Raw genomic sequence first — 14,063 nt, forward strand, 5'->3', positions numbered from 1 at the left:
AATTTTCAGCCACTCCAATACCTCCAGGAACAGAGTTTCACACTGTCTCATTTTCCATCTTTCCCTCATGCCACAGACAACCAGGGGGAAGACACAAACTGCCTTTGTAGTAGAATAGAGTATACTGGCCACAGAGTAAAATTACAAGGGCACAGCAGCTATCATTATCTCAAAGCAATGCTTCTGAACCAGGAATGATTTGACTTCATTTTTACTTACAGCTGCAAGTGCTCAGCCCTTTTATTAGTTCCCTCAAGACACTAGAAATAATCTAAACACCCGAACACACTAGTCAAGAGAGACCCAGCCTGCAACAACTGTAACAAAGAACTTTACATTTTGTGTATCCCACCAAAGCTTTTTATGGATAAGAAACAAGGGCAAGGAGCCATAAGATTTAGTGTAAACTCATGTTTTCTAGTAGAGAACACCACATATTCTCTATACCCTAAAAATTTACCCACATGCACTCATTCAGCACCACCATATAAGCTTAGAAGGAAGCCACCATGACATGGCCAGGTACAACTTAGGAACATTTTACATTCAACTTCAAACAAACTGGGAAGAAAAGAGTATCGGGTTAATTTGCACAGCACTGCCTTTTGATCTGTTAAGGAGAATCCTTTAAAAGTCAAAATATAGATACTGGAAGTACAAAATTGCCATTTAGCATGTACATGAAGTGTTCTGTCTCACTTAAAAAGGGAGCAGCCATCATCCAAGGTGTTAAATTTAAAACAGACTGCAACCACTAACAAAGTTTTCAGAGGTATGGGCTCATCTCCGGTTTCTGTACCGATGTAACTACATGTATCACTGAAAAAAAATTTGATATACCATGACAATCCAAGAATGATTACAGGGGTAGTGTTGAAACTGAGGGGGGACTGTGGGAATATAAGTTGTATGAATTGTGCTAGAATAAACCCATCCTCTCGCATATACCTCACCTCTACCTATGTAGTGAGGATGTGGTATATTTAGATGGGAGAAGAGTCTGGAGGCAGAGAAGGAATATCTTAAAAATAAAAGAACTACCTGTATCCCCCTGTTATTCTGACAGTTTCAAAGTCCTAGGTTTTAAAATAATAACATCTTGCAAATGCAGATGAACTGTGCCAGCAGGGGGGAAAAAAAAAAAAAAAAAAAAAAAAGATGTAGAAAGGACTTACCATTGCGTTCCTCAGGTCTAAGGCTCTTCTTTGCAACTTCTGCTAATGCCCCAATGCCAAGACCAACAGCTAGTCCTTTAAAATAAAATGACCCAGGTTAGACTGGCCATGCCACATACAGAGGCATTTTTTGTAATTAACCAAGCCACACTGTTAAATGCACAGAAGCAAAGCAGTTTGATTAGACCATCCTGGCTTTTGTAATGTAGAAATTTTCAAGCTTGACATTGATGTTTTCTCCTGTATTTCTTCAGCCCAGCATGCCAGCCAGCTATCACAGGCATGGCCAGTCTGGGATGTCAAGCTTTTATGAAGTGTGCCAAAAAGTGCTTCTCAAAACCCTGTGCTCTGGCTGAGGTCCTGCTGTAGACTCACATTGTAGAGTTTAGAAGAAAAAAAAAAAAAATCTTACAAACATGGTTCTCAAAGTACAATTCTAAGGAAAGAAGATAATATCCCCTCTCACTCTCCACCACGCCACCACACTAGGGGGAAGCCAAACTCAGCCACTGTCAAGAGTTTAAGGATCTGTGACCCTACATTATAAGCATTCAAGTTTACTAGTGTTCATTAGCTGTCTTTTACTTCATGTGCTCATCACCTATGAACAGAAAACGTTCTTCCTTAGGCACACGTTATACAAGCAGTGTTGTAACCTACAATTCCAAAGAGCTATGCTTTAACCCTGCACAGCAACAGTTAAGACCAGGAGACCAAACACCACCTCGTGCACTATCACCCTTGCAAGCAGTGAATTGTAGGGCATTGTCTCACAGCCACAAATAAAACTACGACTACAAAAGCAGCATTACCTGCCTTCACTAACCTGATCAAAGACACACAGATACAATCACATAGTAATCTATACTAGCAAAGGTCTCACTGCCTTCCCAACTTCAAAGTATTTATTTTTCTGGATAATAAATTACACGGTGCTCCTTCACATCTCTTGAGCAAAGGTGCATCCTGCCGTGCCTTACTCTTACAGTGCTAGCACTACTGGGTGTGCCTGTTTTCCCAGCACCTCAAGTCCTCTGTGAGGCACTACAGGACAGCTTCCAAGTTAAAACCGGAGGACATGAGTAGAATGATGGAGACAAAGCTAACCAGCACAAAGCATTTTGTGCATGTGTGAGGAAGGAAAGTCATGCACATGTTTTGTAGTCTGAAGTGAGGAAGCCTGGGCACAAGCAAGTCGAACCTTGCACAGGGAGTTTTTATTCTCTCTCGTCAAATAATTGCTTTACTGTAAGTGCAACAGAGCACTGGAACAGACTCTCCAGAGAGGTGGTAGAATCTCAGCCTTTGAGGACATTCAAAACCTGCCTGGGTGCCATCTGTGCATCCTACTCTAGAGGAACCTGCTCTGCCAAGGGGGTTCAACTAAAACTCCAGAGGTCCCTTTCAACTCCTACCATTCTGTGATTCTCTGACTTTCCCCTGGCGCACCCTGTGCCCTAGTTTTGGTCATGTCAAACACAGCAAGCACCACGTAGAATATATTACAAGTTGCAGATACCTGTGCATTGATTTCCACTAGCTTTCTGAGCATCAAATATTCAATAGAAGAAAGCCACAATGACAGGTCAATCACTTTAATATTATACTTTAGTAACATACATGAAGAGGCTAGCTGGTTTTGTGGGCCTTGTTTTGCAAAACTGCTACAGTCACATTAGATCTAAACTTTACTGCAAGCTTCCTGAATACTATTTATTTTAAAAGTACCTTATTGTATCATTAACAAACTTGCAAACCAGGAATATGACTATGGGAGACAAAATGCTTAGAAATGTCAAGATGGTGCAAGGAATGGAGAATGGAAATAAAGAAAAGATCAAGAACTATGCAAGTAGAATTGATGACCCATAAAGATACAAAACAAGCATGCAGCAAAAAACTGCAGAAAACTTTGCATTACCAATTTCAATCCTTGGAAGTTAAAAATAGAATAAACAAAAATCAAGGATGGTCCTATAAATACAGCTACCAGCAATCCCTCCAGCTGCTGCAAGATGCATATAAAGATTATATATAAAGGATAAAGAAGTTCGGTAGAGGACCTTGGGCTGATTTCAGAGGAACATTATCTCAGTGTTACATGCAAGCAGTGGAGAAAAAGATCTTCAGCCTTTCCAACAAAATATTCTTTGCAATCAGAAGAGGTAAGAAGGCAGACAAACTCTGCAGTCCAAGATTTCTGAGTCCTGATCCTCATTTGTATTTGTCCATTACTTACCAGAGTGTCCTCACACCACAGCTGAGAGATCAATATCCCCTATAACATCAGGGGGACAAAAAAAAAAAAACCAAACAAAAAAAAACCAAAAAAACCACCAACCAAAAACAAACAAAAAACCTGACAGAACCACACATGGAAAGACAGGAAGAATGAGTCAAGCGTGAACAGGATGGGTCAAGTGTGAACAGGATGGGAATTCAGCTATCTAAATGTCAAGAATAGTTACATAACTCTGCTTTTGACCTATTCAACATCTTCCCATCTTCTCCAAGTCTGAAATGATGTTGTAATATGGAAATAAAGAAAAAAATGGAATTTATCTCACAAAGAAAAGTGAGATTCAATTGACAGTTCGATTGGTGTGGAAGTGGTAGCAGAAGAATCTACCTCAAACATTAAATTTTCCTCAGTGCTCTCCTGAAGTGTTCAAATGAAGATGGCACCTCAAAGCAACAGAAGAAATATATTGTACACAAAAATGTTAGTCCAATCTACAGTCCCTCGTGGATATGTAGCACCCTCCTGACCTTAATTATTTTGAAGGCAATGTGAAGAAGCTGTTGATGGAGCAGGATATAATCACCCTCCAACCCTACCATCCTTTGTTTAATTCTAACCATCTGAATGTCCTAGGAAGCATGGATGGAACTGGGTCACTATTTTTCAACATGTTAACAGTCATATCCACTGCAAAATGCATTCTTCCAGCTGTTAACTGTTACCCCTCAGCAGCAGCAGGTGCTCCCCAAAACCAGTAATGTAATCAAAGACATTAAATCAGCCTATACCTTATTTCTGACAAAAGGAAAGGTACTGGAGTGAACACATGCTATGCAGGTGCAGGGAACTTCCAATTCACCTGTTACTAAGCTTTGAAACATTTAGTCTACTTGACATCCTTCCCTTAAGAAAATTACTTATAAGCAATGGTGAAGTAAATCAAACCTTGACTATTATCACCTCTCCATCCCCAAAAATCAACAACAAAAGGATATTGGAGAAGTAGCAAGTTCAAGAAAAAATTACTTAAAATAACAGCTGTTCCAGCTGCCTCTGCTTGACAGTAACAGCATAAAGACTAGAAGGAGAGCTTCCTCGATAAAGTGAAATCATATATGCATAACCAGGGTAGTTGTACAGACTGGAGAACAACCTCCACCTGAAAACCCATATAGTTCTTGTTTACAGGTAGCTTTCTGAATGCATCTGAAAGGTCTGTTTAGGTAGGGAGCTTTTTTCTTTGCCACAGCAGCAGTTAGATATAAAAAAGTGACAGAACACAGGATTCAAAGTATAACCTCATTCATTCTGACTACAGGCCAGGATACGCAGCTGTAATCAAAAAGCTCAAACCAAGCTTTGAGCTCATCAACATTTTGTGGGAAAGCACTTTCCCATTAGCAAGCTCAACTACAAAACAGAAGCAACTAATGCTTAAACAGGAGCATTGTCATAGCCAGCCACATTAATCCATATGTGCAAGCATAGTGACTTCACAAATACGGGTATACAAACAGACCTCCAAAGTTGGCGAGCCGGCCAATCCTTGTGACAGGAACCTTCCTCTCCCGAGCCCGCTCACTGAGCTGCAGTAGAAAGAGGGGGGGGAAAAGGAAAACAAAACAAAAAGAAAGCCACAAATGAACTGGGCATATGGTCAGAAACCTGCAAATTCAGAGAGCAACTTTGAAAGCACTTACACAACTCTGTGCTACAGAAAGCTTTTCTTAACACCAAACCTTGTGTATGTTGTGGCATTTTCAAGTGAACAGACACACCATGAACTGAAAAAGGCACTAAGCAGAGGAATGGACATTAAGGGTGAGAAAGACATTTTACTCTCACCTCAGCAGCCCTTATATTTTGAACTTGGAGAAGCAATGCAATGCAAGCCCAAGTTTCCTTCCACACATGGAATTAAAACTCATGGAAGGTTATCAGGTTCACACACAAAAGCTGGAGCAAAGAAGCATGCAGATTCAAAGCAATATATTGAGTGAGTGAACCCACAGAAGCATTTGATCCTTCCCCTGGGGAAGGAGGCAAAAGGTCAGAGTACACAGCAAGTATTTCCACTTTGAATTCTGCTGTGGGCTTTCTGTGCTGTCTCAAACAAGGGCATAAGGCACTAAATCAACTACTGTGCGATATGCTACTCTCCAGTCTACTAATGCTCAGGGCAGCATTCCCTCCACCTCTAGGAGTGCAAGACACAGCACAGGAAGCCACAGACTTCACTTGAGAGGAGCTTAGGTCCAATTAATTCTTCACAGCCAGAGCAAAACAGCTGGCTGAAGAGAACAGGGACCTTAAAGAAGATAGATTCTTTAGGTCAGTCTTCACACCTTCGTAGCCTACAGCTTTACGCCCAACCCCTCAACAATTCAATCCAAAATCTGTGATGAAATTGAGACCCTTCATTACTGTAACATGCATCAATAAATACAGAGTCCTCACAGACCAGAATGAAAGAAAGGTTTCTGTCAATAAAAAACTGCAGTCTATCCATGTCTATGCTTCTTTAAACATGCTTTCACATCAAAATTTCTGATCTAGAAGCGGTAGGTGTGAAAGAAGAGATTGAAAAGTTTTTGACAGAATAAACACCACAGAGATGTGAGTTAATGAGAAGTGAATAGTGGAGGGAATGAGAGAAACACAGGAGAAGGTAATTATGGACAATTCAGTATAGAAAGCATACTACTAAGAATTCCTAATTTCAAAAGAAAAAATAAACAAACAAGCAAAACCAAAAACATACCATCTGTTTGTAGGGTTTCTGCTCTGAACCAGCTTTGGCCTGTCTGGCTTTCTCAATATCTTCAGCTGTTAATCCACTAACAGAGGAATGGTCTTGGTGAAAAGCCCTATGTTGCCCAAAGGCAGCAGCAAAAGGATTTCCAGGGTCCCTAAAGCTTCCAAATAACCTTGCATCCACCCTGGGAGGGAAAGGCTTCTGATGCACACCAGAATCTCCAGTCTCACCAACATTTCCAAAAGGCCCATTTGTAGTGTAAGAATAAGAAGGGCCTTCACCGCTGTGTTCCTGAGGCTTGCTGGGGGCAGTGGAGAAGTCCATTGAAGCATCTGATGGCTCTTGGGCTGAGAGGTCATAATCTTTTCCAAAATCCTCACTGAGATCAGTTAGGTTCTCCTGCTGTTTGCCTAGTTCCTGTAAAGAACAACAGAAATATTTTAAGAAAATAACTTAAAACCTGCTCCCCACCATGTTCCTCAGGGTTAAGCATGGCAGCTAGGCTGCCATGTCTCCACAGTAGGTAATTTGTGGAGCCTCTGGCACTGCAGACATTAACAGGCAGGAAAAAGAAAGAGATACTGAAGACATCTGAGATAGCTGGCAGCCTTTCAGTCCCACTAATGGGACAAATTCATAGAATAGCTAAGGTTGGAAGGGACCTTAAAGATCTTCTAGTTCCAACACCCCTGCATGGGCAAGGATACCTCCCACTGGATCAGGTTACTCAAGGCCACCAGTTCTTTCAAGAGCTGTCAGTGAATGCCAGCAGGTCCCATGGACTTGTCCACCCTCAAGTTCCTTAGGGCAGTCTTGAATCTGCTCTTCATCTACAGTGGGTGGATCTCCCCTTTCCCAGTCCCTGCCCTTAGCTTCTGTAGCATGAAGGGTGTGACCAGAGTCCTTGCCAGTGGAGACAGAGACAAAGCAGTCATTGAGGACCTTGGCTTTCTCTACATCTTGGGTGACCAGCTCTCCTATTTCCATCAAGAGAGTGCCCATATTTTCCCTAGTCTTCCTCTTATTATTGACATACCTATAGACATTTTTCTTGTTGCCCTTAACCACCTTTGCCAGATCCAATTCTATCTGTGCTTTTGCTTTCCTAATCTTATCTCTTGCTCCTATGACTTCTTTTCTGTGCTTTTCCCAGGGTATCTGTCCTCCTGGCTAATCCATGAAGGCCTCCTGGCACTCCTTCCTTCCTTCTTCATTGGGACACACTGATCCTAGAAACACAGAAGGTAATCCTTGAAAATGGACCAGCTTTTCTGGGTTCCTTCCCATCCAGGACTTTGCCCCATTCTACTCTACCAAGCAGAAGTTTGAAGAGACAAAAGTCTGCCCTTTTAAAATCAAGTGTCATCAGCTTACTTCACACTTTTGTCACTGCCCTAAGGATGCTGAATTATACAGTGTCATGGTCACTGCAGCCTAGTCTCCCATTAAGTTTTACATTGCTCACCAGCCTGACTCTACTGGTGAGTACAAGGTCTAGCAAAGCTCCTTTTCTGGTTGGTTCCTCTACCATTTGGAGAGGGGAGTTGTCATCAATGCACTCTAGGAACTTCACTGAATGCTGGTGCTTTGCTGTGCTGTCCCTCCAGCAGATGTCAGGGTGATTGAAGTCCCCCGTGAAGACTATGGCTTGGGAGTGCAAAGCAGCTTTTATCTGTCTAAGGAGGGCCTAATCCACTCGGTCATCCTGGTTGGGTGGCCCATGGCATACCCCCACTGTGATGTCACTTGGCCCTGACTTTCCTTTAACCCTAATCTATAGGGCCTGTCAGCTCATCCATCCTCAGGCAAAGCCCCACGGACTCTAGCTGGTCGGTGATGTAGAAAGTGACACCATCTCCTCTTTTGCCCTTGTTGTCCTTCCTGAAAGTTGATACCCAGCCTTCCACATGTTTCAGTCATGGGATCCATCCCACCACCTCTCTGTGATACCAGTAACAGCTTCTCAAATACTCATAACTGCAGACACCTTGTCCTACATATATTGCCAGAAAAAGTCACTAGTTGCAGAGTACATTAGAAGCAATACACTCCTCAGAAACAACAGGTGATGAGAGCTGCAGTATCACATCAGTTATACTTAGGAGGGATAACAAAAAGTAAATTATATAATATTCAGTTCTTACCCTACCACACTCCCTATTTCTATCCTGTCCCTATTCATGCAATGTCAGCATTTTCAAGCCCAAAGCCACTCAAAACAATACCATACACCTACTTAAGGCAAAGTAAGTTCATCCTTTCACGGTCATGACGTAACCAACTGCAAAATATATTTTCTTATTCAACCACTAAATTATGGCAGGTTTTTTTGTAATTCGAAAACAAATAAATAAAAATCTGGGCTTTAAGACGAGCAGCATCAGAGACAACAACATTAAGGCAAGCTTTTCCTGACAGTGTTCTGTCTTGACCTGCAAGAGCTGAGTCTGGGTATTTCCCACCACTTTTCAATGTATTAAATTTTTTTTTAAAAAAAAAAAGTCAGCAGCAGAGTATAATCTCCTGCTTACTTATTACTTGAAATATTCTAGTCACCTACCTCAGCTGTGGCAATGTCACAAAAGAAATTATGACTATGTGGTCAGACAAGCAGGCAGCATATTTTAGGCTCTTTCCTAAACACTAATTGCATTTACTTTCCTTACAGAAAAACAGAACATGGTCTTTCCTGTTATTCAGCAGGTCTTGTGCTATTCTAAACCTTAACATCCCAGCAGAAGAAGGAGAGGAGAAAGTTCTCTACAGATGGGAACTGTGGCCACAAAACTGACTGATGACTTCAAGCAAGAAGGCCTCTCTGCTTCTACACTCCAATTTTTAAAAAGCACATCAGACAGCCAAAAGCCTGGCACAAACTGAGAGAAGTGAAATACAGTCACTTAAAAACTTCCCTCTCATCAAAACAAAGTACTGTACCTTCAGACTACAGATTTGTTACTGAGCCCTGCTTTGGCAGCAGCTTCTCATGCAACAATAGAATACTGGGCAAGTGTTCTTTGCTTGTAGAGCCTCTCTAGTGCAGAGACCTGCACAGAAAAAGAAGGCTATCATCTCTCTTCTTGGATGCAAAAGGAGGAAAAGGCAAGATACTGTCCCCATAAACAAAGACACTTAGGGTATTTCTGTTGCAAACTTAAAACCAAGGACACATAGGCCCAGATTCTAGGACCAGAGCTACAGACTGTTAGGATAGCCTAAGGAAATTGCATAAAAATAATGAAAGCCTCACTCATCAGTTTCAGCTTCAAAAATGACTGAGCTACACTGTCTTTCTGAAGGATGACACAGCATGATATTTTTTGATTAAGAGAAGTTCTTTTCCACAGACAAGCCCCATACTTTCAAGTGCTGGCAACACAGCAAATGCAAAGCTCTTAAATTCATGCCCATGTCTGATAACAGAAGCTACTTCTTCAAAAAAGCATATTTATGCTCCTCCTTTGAAAATCAGTTCTGAGAATCCAGCCTGGGATTAAGTGATGAACATGCAAACACTTGGCCCTGAGCCATTCTGAAAAATATCACGTGTGCCCATCGTATTAAGAAAGGAAACAGCACTAAGATAAATACAATTGACTCTGAAAGAGCTCATTGAGAGTCAAAAGAGATATAATCATTGATGGAAGTTTAAATGAAATTAAATAACCAGGATGCTGGACAAAGGCTTTATCTTTGACAAGATGAGGTAAACAGAGTACTTAATTTTGAACATTTTTTCAGCACTCAGTAATGGAAATAGTAACATAACCCTCCCATTCCTGTTCCAGCACCTACTGTACACCACAGAAACTCTGGAGAATTCCCAGAGCACTGCAAATCTGTGTTATCAATAGAGCACTTCATAGCTAGGTTCTAGACCATGTTGAGAGTTTCTGATCGCTCTCAAAGTACCTGGAGGAAACCCAAAACATCAGACTACACTGTGCACAAAGAGCTTTGCTTACCTGCATTTTCCCCAAGGCAGAACTGAACTGTTCTTCAGCAGTAGCCTGGAGAGACCTTGCAATGGTAACCACATCGCCTCCAAGGAGCACCTGCCGAAGCTGTCCTGCTTGGGTTTCTAGGACTGCTTTACTAAGCTTTGTCAAGCCTCTCATGACCATGATGGCATCACCTGCCATGACTGATGTCTTTCTGTGCTGAAAGATGAAAAAGGAAAATGTAGGAGGAAGAAAGCAAGCAGTCAAGGAACAAGTTTGTAACCAGTTTCAGGTCACCTAAGAGCCCATAGCATATCCCAGACAATCTTTCTTCTTTGGACACAAGTCACCACTGGAACTCATTTGGCACACAGGCCAGCCTGAATGACAGCTTGTTAGCTGATCCTGCCAGGTAAAGCCAGAACACTCCTTATGATTGTTCCTAAGTTACGACATTTAAGACTCCACACAAATATTCAAGTAAAGGGAAGCAATGGCAGGTAAATGTCAGTAGACTGCAGAGACAGTCCTGATTCCTTCCAGATGTCTGGAAAGTATTAAAAGCATTAGCATTTGACCTTTAATTACTATCAGGTCCTGGAACATATTCTCAATGCCTGATAGAACAGATGAAGCATACTGACAACCCTTGCATCCTATTCTTGCTCATTTTACATAATTAAATTTCTTCACTCCCACACCAATGAGTAAGTTTGCCTATCCTCCAAGGGTAGTCTACTCAATCCCCAACTTGTAGATTGCTCTGATACTTTTAATTGGAAACTTAAGTATGGTCAGAATACCTACTCACCACAGCATTTGCAAAGCTATGCACTACAGTGCTAAATTTTTGACTTGGTCCCTCCTCCTGTTCAAGGGTCACTCCTGCTCAGATTCACAGCAGTCTGCAATTTTAGTGTCTTCAAATACAAACTGGACACTGCAAGATGCAGCATAGAATGTGTCTGATAAGAAGTATCACTGATTCCTTTGTCTCTGCCTAGAACCAAGTCTCAGGCTTGGGACACCAGCTCTTATACATTGCTGTGGTTCATGTTTAAGAATACCAGGAGTGGCTGGGGGTCTTAAACCATTTTGAAAGGGAGATATTTTTCACCTGGTTATCTCACTCATCTTCCACATCTTTAAAGCACAATAAGGGTCACACTTCCAGTTGCATGCCCAGACACATCAGAAGCATTCAGTTGGTACAAGGTGCAGACTAAGGCTAAATGTAATCCAAACAGTAATCCAAAATCCAATCTTCATCATCATTTCAAGAAAAAGTGTTATGGCTACAACAGATACCGAGCACTAGTTTAAAGTTAAGTTAATGTATTTAAATTATTTCCTAGGTAGGTACACAGGTAGTAATTAATTTTTAGAAGACGAACTCTCAACATTCACATATGCACTACTACTATAAGCATTAATACATTCAAATAGTAAAAGTGATCCTGAGTAACAGTCCACACAGGATTATCCCTTGCTGCAAGCACAAGCAAGTGGAGCCATCTGCCTTCTCAGAAACAAAGCCTGTCTCACAAACATGTCTGCTGTATCACTCATGCAAGAAAACCTAAATTTCTGGGTAAGTACAGAATTTTCTGTAACTATACAAGAGATACATAGATTACTACAGCTGAATTTCAGAAACATTATTATGTTAACACAGGGTAAACCCATTACTGGAATATTTGTTCAACTGTTGGTGAACAAATTCAGGAACAACCACTGTAGCCAGGAAATGAGTGTTATACGTTACATAATTTAAGTACAGTTGTTGTGTTCAAAATCAATCTGGGCTTAATGCAAAAAAATCAAGAATCAAGCCTACCCAGGTCATTATTCTGTGGTTACCTTTACTAGGCCTATTCATACACTCCAGACCTGTAAGAAGTGCTACTCCTGACTCTCTCCAGAGCTTAATCACTAGGGTTAGCTTTGATATTGTATAATGCACTTTTAAATTTGAAAGCTGCCTGTCAGGTAAGGAAATGTACTATATCAACAGGAGGTGTTTTTTCCCCTCCACATCTTCACAGTGGAAATTTCCACGTGGCTCTCAAAGTGTTTGCAAGCAGTTCCTGAAATTCAGAGCCAGAAAAATAAAGCAGCCAACAACACAGTACTGCCCTAGCTGAAATAACAGCATTCAAAGGTTGCCACTAGTAAGAAGAAAGTCCTTTTTGTAGTTGCAAGTATTGGAATCACAGGAAAGACTAAATGCTAAAAATTCATTCTATTTCCTCCCTCCCAAGAAGGGAAACAAAAGGTAACGCAATATAGATCAGCATCCAGTCAGACAGCACACACAAAAACATCCACTTTTAACATGGACTCTTTCTAACCAACAATACTAAAACCATATCCTCCTTTCATTCCAAAACAGCAGGACTTATCTTGATGTGACAGTTATGATATGCTAAATGTGTATTTTAAAGTAAATAAATCTTCTAGCAAAATTTAATAGAAGCTAATGCAACCACAAACACAAAAAATAGATTGCACAATACACAATATGTGTTCAAGCCCAATTCCTAAAAATATCAACAAGCAAAGAGGACCAACTGCCTGTTATAGGTTTGGCTATAAAAGCACTAAGCACATTGCTAACAATATCCTCCTGACTTCCATGCTATCATCCCCATTTTCTCTGCTATTATAATAACCACCTAGATACAATGAAAGTGGTTTGTTAGCTCAGAAGCATCAGTAACATGCTCCTATGCAGCACTGCCAATGGACAGGCTATTACAAGCCACTTACTATAGCACCTTGGTGAAACCCAAGCCTCTGCATGGGAAACACAAACCTACAGGCAACTGACTTGCTGTTCTCAGTTATCTTTCAGATTTTCTGCAGATAGCTCATAATCCCAAACAGAAACTATAGTACAATCACAAAGGCAAGGCATGGCTCAACAAAGACTTCATAGTTCAAAGTCAAGGAAAGTCACCAACAAAGGCTGAGGAGGAGGAATTTATTTTCAGAAGTGGGACCATGCCCCTGCTTTTTTAACAGAATTGTGTATGCAAGCCATCTTTTTCCAGTTCCTCATCTTTGGTACACCAAGTTCTCGCCTTTACAAAGCACAGTCAAGGAAAAACAGAGGAAACAAAAATAACTATGCTGCAATGATTAATTCTTTGGCATTAGGCATCAAGAGCAAGAAAACATTCAGGTAACGTGAATCATCAAGCAACATGAAGGTGAGAGCTAAAAAATGCAATCAGAAGAGAACTGATATTGGAAGAATTAAGTGGAACTTAAGTGGAAAAAAATCAGAGGTTACCTAGTTTTGTAGGTTCTACATTTAGCAGGGCACTTTGGGTTTTTATTCTGGGAAGGACACAGAAAGCAGAGACTAACAATGTTACCACAGCCAGAAGGGAGAAGCATTAAAGGAAATACGTACTAGGTAATCAAGATGGGAAAAGGCTACAGACAAAAAAATAATCAAGAATTAGGAAAATCACCTTTTTTCTTCATTGAAAAATCAATATGCACAAAAGCAAAGACATGAGACACAAAAACTGAAAGACAGAGGAAACACAGAATTCCAAGACTGGTAGATATCCTCAGCAATACACTTCTGCTGATACCCAGTTACAGAAGGACAAAGGATTTTCCCACTCACACACAAGTTCTATTCTTACGTACCCCTACTAAATCAACAAATGAACAGCACAAGCAGCTCTATCCAACACAGATTAAAGGAGTGGTTCAAGCAAAACTGGTCCAAGTGTACGAAGTCTATATCACACTTGACCTGTCCCCTGAGGACTCGTGGTCTAGCAATAGTGAAGTAGGGTACTGCTGGCTTTCAGTATGGACAAGTTGCTCATGCCTACGCAAGCTGTCAAAATGCCTGCTAACCTGGACTGAAGAGGGCTGACATGTGGCAACCAGGAGTTATTTTCCAAGAATAGACAGGGTCACAATTATTG

The 14,063-nt window shown here is 41.0% G+C and overlaps 1 protein-coding gene across 3 annotated transcripts in view; it reads right to left on the reverse strand.

Annotated features, from left to right (window-relative positions):
• The window catches only part of COQ8A (coenzyme Q8A), a 46,644-nt gene that overhangs the window by 21,911 nt on the left and 10,670 nt on the right, over positions 1 to 14,063 (reverse strand). For 2 of the 3 annotated variants that reach the window (XM_071739887.1, XM_071739888.1), the window contains exons 2-5: positions 10,138 to 10,327; positions 6,179 to 6,589; positions 4,937 to 5,003; positions 1,176 to 1,250 (exon numbers count right to left, since the gene is read on the reverse strand). In XM_071739887.1, the coding sequence (XP_071595988.1) occupies positions 1,176 to 1,250; positions 4,937 to 5,003; positions 6,179 to 6,589; positions 10,138 to 10,314 (730 nt within the window). In that variant the 5' untranslated portion in view covers positions 10,315 to 10,327. Of the gene's footprint in view, positions 1 to 1,175; positions 1,251 to 4,936; positions 5,004 to 6,178; positions 6,590 to 10,137; positions 10,333 to 14,063 lie in introns of all 3 variants that reach the window. The other variant, XM_071739886.1, reaches the window with a different exon arrangement.

This window comes from Heliangelus exortis, chromosome 3 (genome assembly GCF_036169615.1).
Source record: "Heliangelus exortis chromosome 3, bHelExo1.hap1, whole genome shotgun sequence".
NCBI classification, from domain to species: Eukaryota; Metazoa; Chordata; class Aves; order Apodiformes; family Trochilidae; genus Heliangelus; species Heliangelus exortis.